General features: G+C 43.6%; 1 protein-coding gene across 2 annotated transcripts in view; it reads left to right on the top strand.

Moving 5' to 3' along the window:
- SEL1L3 (SEL1L family member 3) overlaps window positions 1-20,748 on the top strand; it is a gene marked incomplete at both ends in the record, with an annotated part of 101,007 nt that overhangs the window by 35,718 nt on the left and 44,541 nt on the right. For both annotated transcript variants that reach the window (XM_079701660.1, XM_079701659.1), the window contains 5 exons: window positions 1,240-1,372; window positions 3,249-3,381; window positions 4,779-4,919; window positions 17,799-18,010; window positions 19,413-19,592. In XM_079701660.1, coding sequence (XP_079557786.1) covers window positions 1,240-1,372; window positions 3,249-3,381; window positions 4,779-4,919; window positions 17,799-18,010; window positions 19,413-19,592 — 799 coding nt within the window. The remainder of the gene's footprint in view (window positions 1-1,239; window positions 1,373-3,248; window positions 3,382-4,778; window positions 4,920-17,798; window positions 18,011-19,412; window positions 19,593-20,748) is intronic.

Genomic DNA, 20,748 nt, shown 5'->3' with positions numbered 1-20,748 from the left:
TCTTTTTTAATGCAAATACAAAAAAAATCCATTCTCCTCTTTCTTGGATAAAAATATATTTATTGTTCTGCTCGTTCATTTTTATTTTTTCACTGAACAATGTATTTTAGAGATTATTCCAGGTCAGTACACAGAGCCCTTTGTCCTTTTTTAAGCTGTGTAGATGTCCAGGGCCCATTGGATGGATGTGGGTACCAGTCCTCACTGACAGACACCTAAACTTTTTCAGTCTTTGGTGGATATAAATAATGCTGCCAGGAACAACTTGTGCATTTTATTCATGCTGACCCATTTTTTCCCTCCATTTTCCTTCCTGATCCTTTAAGTCTTTCAGGACAAAGTGGACTTCCAACAAATCACCTGTGCTGACCGCTTATCTTTGGCCAAGCCCTTTGACCTTGCTGTGGCCTCCTTCTCCTAACTCTGAATTTGACCTCAGTTCTTATCTAATAGGGTATGTTTTTATTTTCCTCCACATCCACCTTCTATCTACTCAACAAGTTTTCTTTTTTTCCTTTTAGAGCAAAATACTTCCAATTAAGATCAGCAATTCCAAATAATTCCAATGATGCTAAACAATTTCACCAATATCAAAAGGCAGCACGTATTAAGTACTTATGGTGGAATTTAGGATTACCAGAGGGGAAGGGTAGGAAGGTAGTTAGGGAGTTTGGGATTGACATGTACACACTGCTATCTTTAAAATGGATAACCAACAAGGACCTACTATGTAACACAGGGACCTCTGCTCAATATTCTGTAACAACCGGGAGAAGAATTTGAAAAAGAATAGATACATGTATATGTATAACTGAATCACTTTGTTGTACACCTGAAATGAACACAATATTGTTAATCAACTATACTCCAATATAAAATAAAAAGTCAAATAAAAAATAAATAAAAAGGAAAAAAAGGTACTTATGGTGGGCCAGGTGCTGCTAGATGCTGTACTTCTTTACTTAATCCTCTTATCAATCCAGTAAGAGAGGAATTCTCATTTTACTAATAAGAAGACTCAGTCTCAGAGAGGTTAAGCAACTGGTCCAAAGTCACACAGCTGGTAAATAGCAGGGTTGGGATCCTAGCCCAAGTCTGCCTGACCCCACCATGGTCTCATCTTCTAGAACTAGAGTGAAGGGTTTGCGGAAATTTGGAGTTCTAAGTCAAGGAGAAAGAGTCTTTAAAAAAAAAATCTGTTCAAACCCAGAACTCTTTTAACCCTTTGTTCTTCTCTAGCTTCCGAGAGGATTTCCATTATAATGACACTGCTGGGTACTTCATTATTGGAGGGAGCAGGTATGTGGCCGGCATTGAAGGGTTTTTTGGACCCCTGAAGTACTATCGCCTCCATGCTCTGCACCCTGCACAGGTGAGCCCAGGGGACCAAGGAGTTTTCGAATGCTTATGGGTAATGGGCATGTGGGTCAGGACTGTGGAACCAGTCCAGTGTAAACAAAAGATTTATCTAAGCCGGACCTCACATCGGCTCTGTCACCAAACATAAGTAATATTGAGGCTTCCCCCTCCACCCTGCAAACGTGATAATAGATTTTTGTTAAGGTTTGGTTCATTTAGTACTCATAAAATGGAAACCATTTACTTCCTCCGTTTTAATAACTAGTAGCTTAATTATAGAGTCGATTTTTATCAGGCTGTTGCCTATCCAGTGATTAAGCTAATGAAAGGAGAGAGTCTTAGCTATTTGGTAAAGCTTCTTTTATATGCTATTATTTAAAGTATCAGAGAGGAGACAGTCCAGCAAATAGGACTCTTGGTTCTGCTTACTGCTCTCTCCAGAAACGTGGGCCTTTGGCTCACACTGGGTGGGTGGGCTGCAGTGGTGGAGATCATAGAGGGCTTTGTAGTCAGCACTGAATTCTCAAGTCCAAAACCCACCCACAAATGAATGGAATTGTCGGAGTCTCCAGGCCAGCTCCAGCAGAGCTGGCGGGTATTAGAGGGGGGCTGCCCCATGAGGGAACCTTCACCCTGGTTGCTTTTTGTGCCTTGGTAAGGAGATCACCGGATACCTAAAAAAGGAACGTTCTTTCATTCCTGTGACCTTGTGGGATTTGTTCTGGGAAAAGCAGGAGTCACTAGGCAAAGTCAATTCAGAAAAATGGGGCACCTTGTTACCCATAGGTCATCTTAGAACCCCTGTTGAGATACCTCTATAAGAGGAAAAAAATGAAATTCTTTTATTCATGTGTGCAGCCAATACTTATTAAGCACCTACTATGTGCCAGGCTCTGTGCAAGATGCTGAGGTGTCCAAGATGAATTAAGGTGGTGGCTTTCAAACTTTTTTTTGAAGGTGGTCCACAGTAAGAACTCTATTTAATAGCATGAGCAGTACGTACATAAGCATATATAATACACATATACATACATACACACATAATATATGCATACATATATATATATATATATATATATAAAACACAAAACTGAAATAAGAATTTTACTAACGATATAGATCCTTGCTATGTTCAGTGTACTCTGATGTTCTGTGTTCTGCTCTATAAAAAACAAAATCACTGCTGGTTACAAACCACTGAAATAATTTCACAACCCTCCAATGGGTCATAACCCGTATTTTGAAAACCACTGAATTGAGATCAGGTCTCTGATCTTGAGGAGCTCCTTGCCTGGGTCTTAAACAGATAAGTCATGAAAGAATGGGGTACATGCTTTAATAAAGATGTGAGCACTGTGTCTGGCAGTGCCGAGGTGCGGTCCTCTGCATCGGTACATGTATGGGGGGGGGTAGGCTGTTAGGGAGGCTGCCCTGAAGGGATGACCTTGGATCTGGCTCTTGGAGGTTGAGTAGGAGCCTTCTAAACAGAAGAAAAGGAGAGGAGGCTTCCAGGCAGCAGGTGCAGCACTGGTAGACTTGGGGTCCTTTGGGAACTCAGCGGAGATAAATGTCATTTTCTGGGGATAGCACATAGCGGCGGGGAAGGGAAGAGGATGAAGGCCTGGTCTCTGGGAAATCCTAACACTTAAGAAGCTCTGCAGAGGAGAAGATGCCACAAAAAGAAGCTAGAGGGAAGCAGTCAGAGCTGGCGTGTCCTTGAATTACTAGTAACACCCTTCCTTTGAGAATCCAAAGCAGATGATCTGTGTACAGACAAGCCACCTGGTGCTATCAGTGGGAGAAGGAAATCCACCTGAACATAGCCTCATGGGTACCCATGGGTGTTTGATGACAATTGTTGTTCATTCTGTTTTCTTGCCCTCTTGTAGATTTTCAATCCCCTACTTGAGAAGCAACTTGCTGAACATATCAAGTTATATTATGAAAGGTGTGCAGAGGTTCAAGAAATAGTATCTGTGTACACATCCACGGTACAGCAGGGGGACAGGAGACAAGAAGCATGTAAGTATTGAACTTCAGGAGAGCGATTTTTAGCTCCAGGCATTTGTAGCAGCATGCTTGGCTTCTTTCACGAAGGGGTTGGAATAGAACATATGTGACTTGACCAATGGGGGCAAGTATGGCCTCCCCAGATGGATGCAAATGATAGTGTGCCTTCCCAAATTGCATTATTCCCATCCATAATGGGATCTTAGGCCAGTCTAAGAAAATAAAAATGAATTGGAAAATAAATTAATCATTAAAAATGTTTCCCCGTCGGTGCACTTTTGTCTTGGACCATTAATATCTGAATATTAGCCTTCAGAAATGTTGAACAATGGCTTTGTTGTTTGGGGCTGGGTTTTATTTTTCAAATCTTTGAAATTGACTCATTCTGGAAGACATTGGTAACTTTTCAACAGAAGGAATGAATTTCAAATAGACTGCTTCCGTGCCTGCCCGTATTTACAGACATCCTTTCATTCATACGGAGTGTGTATCTGTTATAAAACTCATCCCGTCTTGTCTTCCAATGTTCCAGCACTTATAAATTTCTCTAGCTATAGATCTTCTTGCATGATATGGTGGCACTAGAGTTAGTCACATATGTTCTTTCTGGAAGAGAAATTCCTGTGGGGCCTTTGCCATCAGCAAAAGTAAATCAAGTATTTCAGTCCTGCCTAAATAATCTCAACATCTCCAGAGCCGAGCTTCCCATTTCAGACCATGGAGGAATGGATACATGTTGAACATACCCCATTCTGATAGGGTTCACATCAAATGGTCATAGGAAGTGATTAGAGATGGTGATAGGTAAGTGTAGAAAGGCAGCACTTCTGCAATTTAATTTAAGAATAGGCTATACTAGTCTCCCAGCTGCTGCTCTCATCACTGAATCATCCAGAAAATATGATGCAGTCAGAAGAGGGGAAGATATATAGGAATAGTAATGTCCCAAACAGGAAAGAAACTGATTTTGAAAGCTGATGTAATTTCAGGAGAGATACCCAGAGTCAGAAGGCCGGTCTTGCATGCTGATCTGTTTGGGGGCATTGGGAAGATTCTCCTAACATCTTCTACTGCCTTTCCTCCCTGGGGGGGTCCCTGTGCTTTGTTGACTCACACTGCCAAGAAAATGGCCTAGATATTGTCCTCCTGGGGACCAGTCCGAGGCCATCTGCTCATTCTGTAGAATTATTCAACAGCCTTCAGCAACTTTGGCACATTTCCCTTGGACTTGGCTTTGAATTTGTGACCTCGAGGCAGAGGCATTGTAGCCAATTTCAAATCCCGGATGCACCCAAACCAACATCCAGTAATGCTAAGTCTGACCTCTTATTTCTAGTTCCCCATAGAGGAAGGGAGTTAGAGAGGCAAGGCTTCCCTCTAATGGTATCCTGTGCTTCCCTTTCCTGTAGGCGACCTCCGGAATTCCTACCTGGACTTGAAGCTCAGGTACGGGCGGCCCTCGATGTGCAGAGCCCTCCTCTGGGAGAAGGAGCTGAAAGCCAAGCACCAAAGCTTGTTCCAGGCCTTGCTGGAGATGGGTCTGGTGACAGGTAATTGAGTCTGTGCCTCGCTCGCCTTTGGACGCTGGTTAGGAAGGTCCCTGTTTTTCTGCTTTCCCTCACCCTCTTTAGTGATTTATGCCTTGAAGTTATTTTTAACCCTAGTGTTCTAGCTTAATTTCAAATTTAAATTCTGCCCTTAATGTGTCCACCACTCAATGTATCTGTGCACATTTTCAACCCTAAATACAAAAACTTAAATTTAGGAATCACTTGAGCAATTCTTTATTTAAAGCCAAGGCCACAAACAAGCTGCTGACAGCCAGAGATGGCCCCCAAATGTGGTTGCTTTGGCATACACATTGTTGTCAATTAAAAAAAAATTAGTTACAGGGATCTAAAAACTTCCATGAAAATGCAAATTTCTAGCTTTTCTCAGAAGATCCAAAGATCTGGCGACACCGGGCCTCCGTTCCTGAGTGGCAGCAATCCCAGAGGTGTGTGGTTGGGACAGGCAGGCTCTGTCCATCCACACCCCTTCCTGCCTCTGGTTGAGCACCTCCTGCCGACTTCAGTCATGGATCTTACCTGCCTGGGCCCTCGGGCCCTTGAACTTGAGACCTTTGATTTGAAGTACATTTTAAGCAGCATCTCAGGAATCTGTGTATATTTTGCAAATGTGTCCAGCTTAAGTCCATTGTGATTTAGGTTTGCATAGTAATTAAGTACATACTGTAAGACTACAAGGAATCTTGAAACAGTGTCTGTTAGGAAGAGAAGAGAAGCTGGAGGTGTTCAGCCTGGGGGAGGGAATGAGAAGGAGGGTAATGAGAACTATCTTAGCGGTCAGCGGCAGCCCATGGTATTCCTGGGCGTATGACCAAACCCTTGGGTCAAGGCAATGCAGAAACTGACTGCTGCTGCATATAAGAACTTCCTAAAAATGGCAGTGTCCAGTGGGATAGACTCTCTTTGCAGATAGTGATTCACCCTCACCCCATCTTGAAAGAATTCAAGCCATACAAGATATTTCCTCTTTGGTTCATTTGATATTTGCTGAGTGACTGCTCAGTTACTTGGCTGGACTTCAGAGGTAAGTAAAATAGTACAAGGTTTCTCTCTGCCCTTGAGGGACCGAATTGAAAGGAAAGAAAAATGGTAATGTATTTTTAAAAATAAAAGCTATGGGAGTAATTGGCAAAGGCACAAAGAAGGGAGTGGTCAGTTCTACTTGGAAGTCTAGGGTGCTCCAGGAAGGCTTCCTGGAGGAGGTGACACTGGGATTGATTCTTGAAGGGTCAACTGATGTTTGCCAGATAAGCAAGGTGGGGGTAGGTATTGCAGGCAGAGTAGAGGCAGAGGGATGGGAACAGCATGTCATTTTTAATGACATGAAAGGAATTTGGGAAGCAGGAGAAGGCCTGGAGAGTGGTTATTCTTTTTTTTTTAATTGTTTGTTTATTGAAGTAAAATTGATCTACAATGTTGTGTTAGTTTCAGGTATACAGCACAGTGATTCAGTTATATATATATATATTTATTTTTTTTCAGATTCTTTTCTGTTATAGGTTATTTCAAGATATTGAATATAGTTTCCTACGCTATATAGTAGGTCCTTGTTGGTTATCTATTTTACTTATAGTAGTGTGTATATGTTAATCCCAAACTCCTAATTTATCCCACCCCTTCCTTTCCCCTTCGATAACCCTAAGTTTATTTTCTATGTCTGTGGGTCTATTTCTGTTTTGTAAATAAGTTCATTTCTATCTTTTTTTTTAAGATTCCACATATAAGCGATATCATATATTTGTCTTTCTCTGTCTGGCTTACTTCACTTAGTATGATAATCTCTAGGTCCATCCATGTTGCTGCAAATGGCATTATTTTTTTTCTTTTTTTATGGCTGAGTAGTATTCCAGTGTGTATAGATACCACATCTTCTTTATCCATTCATCTGTCGATGGACATTTAGGTTGCTTCCATGTCTTGGCTATTGTAAATAGTGCTGCAGTGAACATTGGGGTGCACGTATCTTTTTGAATTATGGTTTTCTCCAGATATATGCCCAGGAGTGGGGTTGCAGGACCATATGGTAGTTCTATTTTTAGTTCTTAAGGACCCTCCATACTGTTCTCATAGTGGCTGCACCAATTTACATTCCCACCAACAACATGGGAGGGCTTCTTACTAGAGCTTAGACTCCATCCTAACAAGTTGGAGCTTTACCTTGTAGGTGACGGGGACCTGTTGAAGGGTTTCAAGCAGGGGCTAGAGGCGTGATCAGATCTGGGTTTTTGAGGTCACTCTTGTCAGCAGTGGGAGACTGAGGGAGGTAAACTAGAGTGCTGTGGAGCTGGAAGCAGGGGGGCCACTGCATGGCCCGGGGAGGAGAGGATGGAGGCCCGAATGAGACAGAGTGATGTAGATGGAGCCAAAGGATATAAGGGGTTGGCTCTGAGGGACTTCATCACTGCCTGGATCCGGGAAAGGGAGGCCATGTGGAGTCAGGTGTCAGCATAGCCTCTGCAGCCAAGTGACCTGATTCTGATATTAACTTAGCACTTACTAGCTGTGTGATCTTGGGCAAGCCACTTCATTTCACTGAGCCTCAGTTTCCTCATCTGCAAAATGGGGATGACAATAGTCCCTCTCTTCTAGTGTTGGGTTAAGGAATTGACCCTTAGAAGAGTATGGGCACTTAGTAAACTCTATGTAAACAGCGTTTCTCAATCTTAGCACTACTGACATTTTGGATAATTCATTGTTGTGAAGGATCTGTCCTGTGTATTGTAGGATGTTTAGCTGCATTTCTGGTCTCTACCCACTAGATACCAGCAGGACTCTGTCCCCTCCCATAAACCTCCACCCAAGGGTGACAACTAAAAATGTCTCCAGATATTGTCAAGTGTCCCCAGGGAGGTCAAATTGCCCCCGGTGGAGAATCACTGCTGTGTAAGTGTTACACTATTACTACCAGGCAGAGACAATTTCTGGGTTTTCGTGGGCCCTCTGGGAGGTGGTTGAACTGCCCCCTGAGACAGGTGAACGGAAGAGGGTGATGCATGTTGGAAAGTGTAGGCTAAACGGGCAAAGACCACATCACCTCAAAACTGGCTTTATGAGATTTCAGATATATTTAAATATAGTTTTATTGATTAGGAACAGGAGTGAATCATTTTCACAAAACATTCTTTTTCAAGCAAATACTCTCAATAAAGAATGTTTTTGCGTTATTTTTACTGCTCAGGAGTTTCTTTTAAAGAATGCAGAATGGGGCTTCCCTGGTGGCACAGTGGTTGAGAGTCCGCCTGCCGATGCAGGAGACACAGGTTTGTGCCCCGGTCCGGGAGGATCCCTCATGCTGTGGAGCACCTGGGCCCGTGGGCCATGGCCGCTGGGCCTGCGCGTCCGGAGCCTGTGCTCCGCGGTGGGGGGGCCGCGGCAGTGAGAAGCCCGCGTACCGCAAAACAAAAAATGCAGAATGATTTTATTCTCTGTGGAGGCCTAGAAAGGGAGCTAATTAACCCACATCATGAACCCCCAAACCTTGAGACTTGATGGGCTGCAGTGCTGGGGAGTTGTCACACTGCAGCATAGACACGTGTCCACCTGCCCTCGGTCAGGCTTCCGGGGCCCCATGCCTGGGGGGAGGGGAGCACAAAGCCAGATTTGCCGCTTTAGGGCCCACTGCTGGTGCCCGAGCAGCCGGTCAGGTCCTTCTGGTGCCAAGTCGGCTTAGATCAGCGCCAGGGAGCATACACGGAGGGGCCCCTATCTGCCTGGGCATGCAGCCACCTGCATCCCGCCTCTCCCTGCCATTTCCTGGGGCCCAGAAGCAGGTGGGGAGGGAGGGTAGTCAGGGTAGGCAAATCTCCAGAACCAACCTCAGGCTCCCATTCTGCCTTCACCCCCTATTTTTCTAGTTCACGTTGTCCCATCCATAGGGACTGGGGGCCTCCTGCAGGGGTAGGGCTTACACCCATTTAAATTCATCTCTACCTGGCACACTGCCCTTGCTTGGGGCCATCATAGTTAACTAGATAATCTCTGTGGTTAACCCTGGAGAGAGATTGGTGTCAGATATTGTGCCCAGTTTCTAACAATCCTGAGAGAAGTGCAGAAAATTTGATTTTGTAAATTGAGGGGGAAAAAAATTACATTATTTACATATCTTTACTCTGGTCTCCTATAAAAAGAAGAGTAGTCAGACTGGTGTGACTATGTATCTATTCCTGGTTCCTCACATAACTTTTGATCCAAGTTTATCCTGCTGTGAGTGTCTAGCTGGCTTTGCAGCGCTTTGGACAACTCTAGTCAATAGGAACTATGTTTGCATCGTGTTTTCTGCTGCTGGCCTGAGCTGTTTGGTCCTGTTGACCAGTAGACTTTACTAGAACATCCTCATCATGTTACATTTCTTGTATCTGAGATAAGCTACAAGAACAGACTCAAGGATCAGATGTTGGCTGCTTAGAATTCTTGCTGTAGGAACTGAGTAGGTGCAGTAACAGAGATAAGGAATGAAACCGTGTGAGTAGCTTAAGTCACTCGTATCACAACCTTCCATTCATTCATTCACTAGACAAGTATTGACCAAGTGGCCCAGGATAGGACAAAGATGAGGCCATGTTTTGAATGAGAGTGACTTAGGTTAAGTGCAAAGCATTAGGAAAAATGCTCCCGTAGCTCCCACAAAGGGAATTAATTGGTGGAATTATTTTTTTCCTGGCATTAAAAAAATATATACGACAGCATGAGACAATGGCCTGTAATTTCGGGTTCTTTGCGACAGACTCACCCTTTTCTTGGCAGCCTCTCCTCACATATACAGCCAACTCTACTGCCAGGCTGCTGCACGTGCACGCTTCAGACGGCAGCGTTTTCCCCCGACACTGTGTGAGTTTAGATGGATCATCTGCTCTCCCTCTGAGCCAACGATGTTCTTCAAAGGAGCCATGAGAACGGTGCAGGGAGTGCAGAGTCGGAAGCTTACAACCAGTAGGAGTGTCCTCTGCATTCCGCCCAGTGAGGTCAGGAGTGGTCACCACCTTCTAGTTGTTCCCAAAAGATTGAGCTCTATTTTTCTACTGCAAAAGAGAATCCCCAAATATTTACACCCACCCTCTGTAAGGACTGTAATTTTTTTAAAAATTTGTGGTAAAATGCACATAATTTAGAATTCTCCATCATCACCATTTTTAGGTGTACCCTTCAGTAGCATTAAGTACGTTCACATTGTTGCACAACAGATTCTAGAACTTTCTTATCTTGCAAAACTGAAACTCTGTACTCATTAAACCACAACTCCCCACCCTGCCCCTGCCCCCACCCCCAGTCCCTAGTGACCACCATTCTACTTTCTGTGTCTATGAACTTGACTCTTCTAGATACCTGATATGAGTGCAATCATACAGTATTTGTCTTTGCATGACTGGCTTATCTCGCTTAGCATAAGGTCCTCAAGGTTCATCCATGTTATAGCATCTGTCAGAATCTCCTTCCGCTTTAAGGCTGAATAATATTCCATTGTGTGTCTATACCACATTTTGTTTATTCATTCATTTGTTGATGGACACTTGGGTTGCTTCCCCCTCTTGGCTATTGTGAATAGTGCTGGTTTGAACGTGGTGTACAAGTATCTCTTTAGGACTCGGCTTTCAGTTCTTTTGGCTGTATACTCAGAGGTGGGCTTGCTGGATCATACAGTAATTCTATGTTTAATCTTTTGAGGAACCATTATCCTGTTTTCCATAGGGGCTGCACCATCTTACATTCCCGTCAACAGCATACAAGTGTTCCAATTTCTCCACATTCTCACCAACACTTGTGATTTTCTGGGTTTTTGATAATAGCCATCCTTATGGGTATGACGGGTAATTTATGTTTGTAACTTATATACCGGGGAAAGTCTGGTTTCATAGGAATGAAGAATGTAATGCTCTCATAAAGTGACAGTGTCTACGAAAGAGCTTCACAGACAGAAAGGTACCCTATGGATATGAGAGATAGAGTCGCCCGGATAGGGCTCGTCTCATCTGCCTTGACTTACAGCACTTTGATCCTATGGGTGTCTCCATTACTCGCTTGATTGCAAGCTTGTTGAGGGTAATGCGAGAGGTATAAGTATCCCACTATGCTTCCTATTCCTTCACAGTGTCTGCAACGGTGCTGGGCATACGTTAGCTGCTTAGTTATCAATCTTTCTTCCATATGACCCTATACAGTGCATTTATGCCCCCCTCCCCTCAAAGAACACACCTCAGCCACCCATGCTCTTCAATTTGCCTGCCTTGCAAGCAGCCTTCAAGTCCCAGCTCAAACACTGCCTGCTCACATCGTCTTTCCTGTCCCCCCAGGCAGTCAGCTCCATCTCCCCTGCCACCCTTGCCATTTTGTAGGTGTCCCCTTATCAGTACCTGTCTTACCACATTACAATATTGATTTGCCTGTCTGATTCCACAGTGGAGCTCAGACGTCTTCAAAGACAGCAACAGAATCTAGGTTTTCTTTGAAGACCCTCAATAAGTATTTGTTGAGCCACTGAACACGCTCCAGATGAATAAGTTATCTCATTGGAAATACTAAAAACGTCTTTTTGGGTCTGTGAATCAGTGAAGGAACAAGGAGTTTAACTTCCAGGAGATACAAATTCAAGGTCTGCGCTAGCTAAGCCATAGCACCAATCCAGACCGATGGAGTCTGTGGGCTTATTTGCCTTTCCTCCACATTTTTTTCACTTCTCTCACGCTTCCTTAGCCTGCTTCTCCCTCAGAAGCTGCTGTCCTGGCTCTGAAGACACCTTTGCAAATACAGTCCTGGTGCCAGGTCAGCCAGGATGCTGTCTCTCAACTCTCCCCTGACAACAAAAGTGGTCCAGGGGCTTCCCTGGTGGTGCAGTGGTTAAGAATCTGCCTGCCAATGCAAGGGACATGGGTTCGAGCCCTGGCCTGGGAAGATCCCACATGCCGCGGAGCAACTAAGCCCGTGCGCCACAACTACTGAGCCTGAGCTCTAGAGCCCGCGAGCCACAACTACTGAGCCCGCGTGCCTAGAGCCCATGCTCCGCAACAAGAGAAGCCACCACAATGAGAAGCCCACGCACCGTAACGGCAACAAAGAGTAGCCCCCACGCACCGTAACGGCAACAAAGAGTAGCCCCCACTCGCTGCAACTAGAGAAAGCCTGCGTGCACCAACAAAGACCCAAACTCAGCCAAAAATAAATAAATAAGATAAATAAATTTATAAAAATAAATAAATAAGTAAAGACATCAGTGCTCTTGGGGCACCCAGCTGCAGCGCACACAGATGTAGCAACCAACCCTTCCTGCCACGGCTCTGCATCCTGATTTCCTCGAGTGGCCCAGGAATGCTCCTGTGATGCTCTGTCCTGAAGTTCACTGCTGTCCAGGCTCTGGGGGGCATCTGACACAAGACCCCATGTTCAAGACTTCGGGGGGGGGAGGGTGGGAAGGAGACGCAAGAGGGAGGGGATATGGAAACATATGTATATGTATAACTGATTCATTATGTTATAAAGCAGAAACTAACACACCATTGTTAAGCAATTATACTCCAATAAAGATGTAAAAAAAAAAAAAAAAGACTTCAGGGGGACCATTCTGCTTGGTCAACCTCTGTGTTGTTTCCTGGGGAAACTCTAGTTCTTTAGGAAAATGGCTCTTGTCAGAGCATAGAAATTGCCCTATTTGCATTGGGGCTTTTTCTAATGCTAGGCTGGTAGTATTTTAGTATGCATGCCTTTTCATCCTTTAAGAAGTATACTGGCTGTTTCTTTTTACTCTCCTCTCACACCTTTCTTGACAAAATGGAGCGCTTTCAATTCAAAAACCCTCTGAATGGGGCTCTGGCATCAGGGAAGAGAAACGGTGAGAACCAGCTGGTAAGAGGTGGCAGGAATGGCAGAGCTAGGTGGGGCTCCAGGCCAGAGAGCTGGTATGGCAGGAAGGAACAAGGAAGGACACAATGGCCCACGTGCAGGGGGTCTCGAAGGTAGGGAGCCCCAGGGAAGCGTGACAGGTGAGTGGACCAGCACACCCTCCAGACATTTGCCCTGAGGCCAGAACTGTTTATTTCCTTTCTTCCTTTCATGCTGGACTGGGCACCTCTGAGCCCATGGTAGCTGATGACTGTGGCTACAGAAAGTCCAAGGTCTGCCAGCAAATGGTTCTCGGGAGGAAGCCAGGTCTGAGGCTGGGCTCCCCTCCCAGGGCTGACACCATCTGCATTGTTCCTTCAGGGCCACAGCCTGACTCCTGCCCCAGGCTTCAGAGAGCAGAGTGCAGGGGACAAGGTTCCTCTACACAATATGCAGACAGGTGCTGGCTGCACTATCGTCCCTCTAGCTTGTTTCTAACTCTTCTTATTTTTGCCAACAATTGCAATGTTTATTTGGAGACTAAAACGCAGAGCATGAAAATGGTAGAAACACAATGGGGTTATTTACTAACGCCAGGATCCTGTGTCCTTTAAGAGCTATGTTCACTGTTGTTCATTAAAGGACCTTTATCTTATTTTTTTTTTAATTTAAGAAAGCATCTTTATAGTTAAAAAAAAAATCCACGGAGAGAGAGAAAGAGGGAAAGGGAAGGAGGGAGGGGGCGAGGAGGAGGGAGGGAGAGAAGTTACATGTATAAAACCAGACAATGTGCACAGGACAGAAAAGTACAAGTAGTTTACTTTTGAGAGAGAAATAGGCCACTTCTTTGAGTCTCGGGAGCCCAGTGGAGCTCATCAAATGAGAATGCAAATGAAGGATGTGCTGTGTTTTTTTAAATCAGTAAACTTGGTGAAGATCTTTCCTTTTCTGGGTAAATGATATTTTCTCCTTTCACATTTTTTTCCCTTTTCAAACTTCTTCCCTGGATGCATTACACCTTTTGGAAGCTTGAAACTAAAAATAACTTTCCTGTTGTTGTCTCATTCCCCCCATAAGGAATAAGTCTGCCTTTCTTCTCCCAAATTCTCCATCAGAGGCAGCTCTGGTTCCTTCAGTAGGTGACTACCTTCTCATTTTCTGCTTTTTGCCTCTTTTAATGATGAGTGTGGGCTTCCCTGGTGGCGCAGTGGTTAAGAATCCGCCTGCCAATGCAGGGGACACAGGTTTGAGCCCTGGTCCGGGAAGATCCCACATGCGGCAGAGCAACTAAGCCCGTGCACCACAACTACTGAGCCTGCATGCCACAACTACTGAAGCCAGTGTGCCCAGAGCCTGTGCTCCACAACAAAAGAAGCCACCACAATGAGAAGTTCGCACACCACAACGAAGAGTAGCCACTGCTCGCCGCAACTAGAGAAAGCCCGCTCTCAGCAACGAAAACCCAATGCAGCCAAAAATTAAACAAAACAAAACAAAACAAAACAAAACCAATGATGAGCGCACAAATGGTGACCTTGTGGTATTGCTGGAAAAAGGAAAAAAGAGCAAAATAAACGACACTGTGCTACTCAGGGAGATTAAGAGTTAATGGTGGTGGTGCCTTTGTTTCCTTAGCTTCTGGTGTAGGAAGAAAGAAAAATGGGAAAATGGCTCCTACTTCTATTTTGTTTGTTTGTTTTTCATTACTCCATTGATCTCCATAAATAAGGCATGTTTTTTAGTTATAGATCTACTAGAAAAAATGCATATGCTAAACCTGTTGGGTGAAATTAATAGTTTCATTAAATGGATTTTTCAATTGCCAGTTTTACAATACCACCAGTGACATCAGAGCTTTGATTTTGTGCCACATTTGGAATTCAAACTTTAAAGAATGTGCAAAATGAGTGGTTTTCCTTTAGAAGTATTATTATTTTATTATTATACTCACTAGTGCAGAAAATTGTCTAGATTCTTTTGCAGAGAAAATACTGATTGGTAATGTCTGGGGGGAGTTAAGAATTTTAATACGTAAAAGAAATAATGAAGGTTTTTCAACCTGCCTCCGTTTCAGTCTGCAAAGTTTTCTTGTGTGTTTGCTAAGGATATGAACTTTGTGAAGGATCGCCCTCCTGATCCTTATTCTCCTGCAGTCCCAGCGATCTGGGCGATCACAGTAATGATTGCTTGGATTCTGTGCCAGAGGTCAGCAGGGCAAGTGTTTCATTTGGACGTGCATTTGGCTTGGAGTCTCTTTTCTCCTCTGAGCCCCCAAAGCCCATGTCTGTGGGTACTCAGGCAAAACTCATCATATTAGATATTTTTCTAATGCCTATTTTATTTTATTTTTTGTGTGAAATGGCTTTTTTTTTAATTAATTTTTATTGTAGTATAGTTGCTTTACAATGTTGTGTTAGCTTCTACTGCACAGCAAGATGAATCTGGCAGAGCAGGTAAGGCTGGAATGAATCGTTAACAAATTGTCAATGTTGCTTTGCTCAGAGTGTGCACAGAGGGGTATCGGAGATGAGTATGTATTTAAAAGTAAATATATGAATAAGTAAGAGTAGGATTTACTTTGCAACTCCATCTGAGTACTGCAGTACATACCAAATCTAGCAGAGAAAGTTCTTATCCTATCTAATGGTTGGGTAGGATGGAATTTTCCTCTCAGCTATGCAAAGGGAGAATCCAAAAGGAGATCCCCGGCCTCCTGGTGGAAAAGAGGGTTATTATTCAGATACATCCCAACAGATGAGCAGAGGGAAATGCTCGAGGATGTTCATTGCTGTGTTGCTGGTTATAGCAAAAGCAGTGGAAGCAACCCAAGAGTCTAAAAATAGAGAACCGGTTGGAAGAACGGCACTGCTATAGAATGCAATACTATTGAAACTTTAGGAAGAATGAGCTTCTGAGTGCTGTGGACAGGCATTCGTGGTATGTGGTTAATTTAAAAAAGAAAGTTGACAGATAAACGATTTACTGTCTAGCATAGGGAACTATACTCAATATCTTGTAATAACCTATAAAGGAAAAGAATCTGAAAAAGAATCTGTATATATGAGTCATTTTGCTCTACACCTGAAACTAACACAATATTTTAAATCAAATATAGTTTGATAAAAAATTACACTCATAAGGGAAAAAAAGTTGAGAGTCCAAACCTATAGGGGCTTTTTGGAAAGAAAATGTATATGTATATAGGCAGATAGATGTGTAATGAATTATTGTCTATGCCAAGGAAAAGTCTGGAAGTATATACACCAAGCTTTCAACAGTTTATCTTCACTATTAAAGAAGATTTGGGAGAGAGAGGACTTCTGTTTTTGTTTTATACAAATCTATATTATTTGATTTTTTTTTTTTTAACAACAGGCAGCTATTTCTTTAGGGATTAAAAACAAAACAGAGGAGCAAACTCCATGTGTTTAGTTAAGGTGTTGTTTTTAGCACCTACCTCTTGGGATGGAGAGTAAGTAAAAGCAGATCCAAGCTGCTGCCTCTCAGAAACCTGGAGAGGGCGGAGGTGAGGGGTTCCAGGAGCCAGGAGATGGGACTGCCTTAGCGCTGGGTGAGGGGGTAGGTGGGCTCCTTTTCCACAGCTCAGCAAGTGAAGGCATGTGCCCCCCTACCAGGGGCAGCCAGCCTGCCTGTGCGCCCAAAGGGATAGGCATTAGCTCATAATCCATGGTTTGGGTTTCACAGTTTCATCCGTGGATTCCACTGGCTTCTGTATTGATGCCTTGGAAGAGGTATCAACCTCTGCCGAGGAATTGCCCTTAAATCCAATCTCAAATCCTCTCATTGAGAGTTTTCCCGCATTGGAAACTCACCTCTGTTCATTCCTTGATGGAGCGCTGATAGAGTGAGTCTCTTGTTGCCTCCTGGAAGTTGTTAGTAACATTTTAATTTGGGATGGAATGAAGAAAATCAAAGAAAAATGTTGGGTATAATTCTTAGGGGGAGAAAATTTTAGTTTTAAATAAATTGACCACATCTCTTTAAATGGAAATTGTACCTACGCAATCCTATATAGCTGTTTGTAACATAGCATCTAGTAGATGCACAGAATAGAATTGTAAACATTCATTGGCTGAATTAATAAAACGAGAGATGAATAATGTAGATGGACTTTAAAAGACTGTAGCAGATTATAGGGCCATATAACTTGCCCATTTGGACTTAAGAGTTTAACAATTTATGGGAGAATTAGGTAAAAGGAAGTATCATAGCTTAAAGCAGTTGCGTAAAGAGGTCTCTACTCATGGTGGTAAGGTACCTATTAAGACAACTGGCTGCCCATTAATCAGGAGGTAGGTGAAGCAGAGTGAGTAGGAATCTTGCTTTTGTGACCTACCAAGCTGGATTCTAAGCTTGGCTCAGCCATTTGCCAGCTTTGGTAACTTTGGACAAGTTAGTCGACTTCTCCAGGCTTCAGTCTCCTCATCTGAAAAATGAGGACGCTAATAATAGTACTTACCTCTTAAAATATGTTTGGATTACATGACATAATTTGCATAAGACACTCAACCCAGTATTTGGCATTTTATAGGCCCTCAATAAAAGTTGACTCATTCTTTTTATTGTATTTAGAAACCCACAAGGAAAACCGGAAGCAAAAGATGATAAGAAAGCATCTCAAAATAAGGTTCTTGTGCTCAACTTTTTACAGCAGCACCTAGGAACTATTTCTGAGATAAAACACACCCTCCTTCAGAGTCTTAGAGGGAAAAAAAAAATCTCTCTGGCAGTTTTAGTGGTCCTGACTTGGTGGTGAGTTACACTGAGTAAATTACTCTCTTGAGGCGCTCTCTCAGCTATAGAAGGCACATCCTTTTCTCCAGGATACTAGGCTGTCATTTAGTGCCAAAGGAAAAGCTGTTTACAGAATGACACCCCCAACGGGTTTGATTTACCTCCCCAGAAGCTGGTATATATCAAGTCACTGCAGGACCAACCATATTAACTCAGGTGATTTAGTTGGCTGTTCCCACTTATTTTGTCGACCCCATGGTAGTTAATTTTGTGTTCTGTGAATTGTGTTATTTACAGTGCTGAGGAACCAAAGTGAATCCGTATTAGAAATTGGTGGGCGGATATTCGAGAAGGCTGTAAAGAGACTTTCCTTTGTTGATGGTCTTCACCAAATTAGCTCTGTCGTCCCCTTTCTGATGGATGCCAGCTGCTGTGGATACCATAAAGCATCCTACTACCTCGCAGTCTTTTATGAAACTGGATTAAATGTACCTCGGGATCAGCTGCAGGTAGAGTATTCACAGGCTCCAGGAACATCAGTTACCTGCCTTATATTTGCAGAGTAAGGCTCTCATGCCTCGGGTGGAACTGGACATGTTCATTTTCCCTGGAGTCCTTTAAAAACTTTACACTCGGGCAACCACTGGTGGCGCAGTGGTTGAGAGTCCGCCTGCCAATGCAGGGGACACGGGTTCGTGCCCCGGTCCGGGAAGATCCCACATGCCGCGGAGGGGCTGGGCCCGTGAGCCATGGCCAATGAGCCTGCATGTGCAGAGCCTGTAAAAAAACTTTACACTCAAGAAAAACAGCCTAAGGCTGTGTTAAATACGGGATCTCCCACTGTCAGTGAGTGAAAAAGGGCACTTTATCCATTTCTAGACACAGCATGGGGATATGATTGGTATACTGTCTAAGGAATAGTTTGGGCAAGGCTCACCAGAATCCCAGTCATTCAAGAACACGTGCCTCTTACCCAATTCTTGTAACTATTCTGGCTGTGGGTCCAGCATCCCATATGACTTTTTAGCTAAGTGAAATCATTTGGACCTCTAAGCAAAGTATTGTCACATCCAGCCTCCTGTCATTAAAATAAATGTCATACTAGACGGTTTTGTGGTATTGAATCCAAATTTATTATGCAACTTGCCTAACATTTGGAATCACATTTTTATAAGTGCTGCTAAATGGTCCCTGATCACTTTTAGTTTTTGTTTGTGCACATGGGATTGTTCATCCTGGATTTGAAGAGACACAGACTGTTTAGACCTTCCCAGGTGGCTCTGTGTTCCTTTCACTTGACTTCTTTGTGTGTGTCTCTGGCTGTAGAAGCTCATGATTGGTGGCATGCTTTCCCAAGTCCCTGAGGCAGTCCCCACCAAGGTGGAATAGGGTAGAAGATTCTAGCCCCGTCTCTGTCACAAAATGGCTGGTTGACCAAAGACATAGGACTTCAACTTTCTGAGCCTCTATTTCCTCGACTCTGAAATGAGATGGTTGGACCAGTCAATCTCTAAAGACCCTTCCCAACACTAACGTTCTGAGAGTGTGAGTTTGGGACGTGGCCCACTATTCAGATCATCTGACTGTAGGTGATGTAACTGAAGTGGACCAAGATCCTTAGAACAGTTGTCAGATACACAAAGAGATGCTGTGAGATAAGTCAGGGGAGGACTCCCAATCTTCACTGAGAAAAGGACAAAGGAATTTTCAGCTGTTAGACATTGAGAAGGACAGATAGCCATTAGAAAGCTCTTGTGTCTTCTTTTCTAACGTTTTTAAAAAAGACATGTTAACTTGTTTCTGGAATGACTAGGCTCATATGTAGAGGTGAGGCCAGATGACCTTTCTATGTTTAGGATTTTATGACCCTTTTCTATAATCTTGTGAACACTGTCCATTTCTTCTTAACAGGGCATGTTGTATAGTTTGGTTGGAGGCCAGGGCAGTGAGAGGCTGTCTTCGATGAACCTTGGGTACAAACACTACCAGGGTATTGATCACTACCCCCTGGACTGGGAGTTGTCCTACGCCTACTACAGCAACATTGCCACCAAGACACCCCTTGACCAGCACACGCTACAAGGAGATCAGGTACGAGACAGAAGTGTGTGGAAACGGTTATGGCCCTGCTTACTAGAGCTTCCTGAACAGTTTTGTTAAGTGTCTGCACCTGTGGCTGGGTAATTCGCTGGCCTTTAGAGTACAGGCATAATCCAATGGAGAGAAAAGCTTTCTTGCATTCTCCAATTCATATTTCCTCAGTGTGTTCTCAGGCTGAATGCAAGGACCATCCTACATCTATGTGTGAAAAGCGTGAAAAGCTTTTCATGAGTGAGAGGACCGGTATGGGGAGGGTAGATAACGGCCCTGGACAGATTTTGATTTTGAAAAAAATGTGTACCAGAAACATAGGCATTTTGTATTTGTTCCAAAACCATGTGAAAGTTGTGGGGTCTGGCGATGTTAGTCAAATTAAGCGAGGGCAGTAAGCCAAGGGCTCCTCAATACGTCACAAGCAAGTGAGGTCTACATAACGAAGAAGGTCCATCCCTAGCTGTGTTCCCGCTGCTGGACACCTTGAGAAGTGTCTGCCCATCGCATGAGCCTCAGTGCTCACAAGTGATGGACAGCAGGAGATGTTTGAAGACCCTGCCCCATCCTGGATTAAGGACTGGATGAAGGGCACTAACTCCAGCCCCTAATTTTGCAGGTTCCCACATCTTATTGACTCATTAGGCAAAGAAATCAGTGGTTCACATCTGCCCAAAAAACAACATGTTACATTGGACCAACTGATGGTTTGTTTGGGGGACCATGAATAAAAGGGTGTATAAAGGTGATAGTGTAAGAATAAAAAGAAAGCTACCTTTAGATGATGTAGATTTGCATCGAGCAGGAGTAGATTATGACATGGTTGGCTTCTTGGCATGTATTTTTCTGTATCTCTTTCTTCAGAATGGTTTTAAGATGTTTTGATGGTCACAGCACTTGAGGTAGTTGAGTTAAGTGCAAGTAGTCTGTACCAGGAGATGGCAATTTTTTTCTGCAAAAGACCAGATAGTAAATATTTTAGGCTCTGCTTTTACAGTCACTATTGCAACTACTCAACTCTGCCAAAGACAATATATAAACCAATGGGGTGCCTGGGTTTGTGCAGCCATAGACAGGAGGTTACTGCATGGTCAGATTTGGCCCTGGTTTAGGCCATAAACCCTTAATTTTCCCCCTTATGCTTGGTGAGTCTGGA

Source organism: Hyperoodon ampullatus (genome assembly GCF_949752795.1).
Source record: "Hyperoodon ampullatus genome assembly, chromosome: 1".
Lineage (NCBI taxonomy): Eukaryota > Metazoa > Chordata > Mammalia > Artiodactyla > Ziphiidae > Hyperoodon > Hyperoodon ampullatus.
This window is presented reverse-complemented; position numbering and strand designations above follow the sequence as displayed.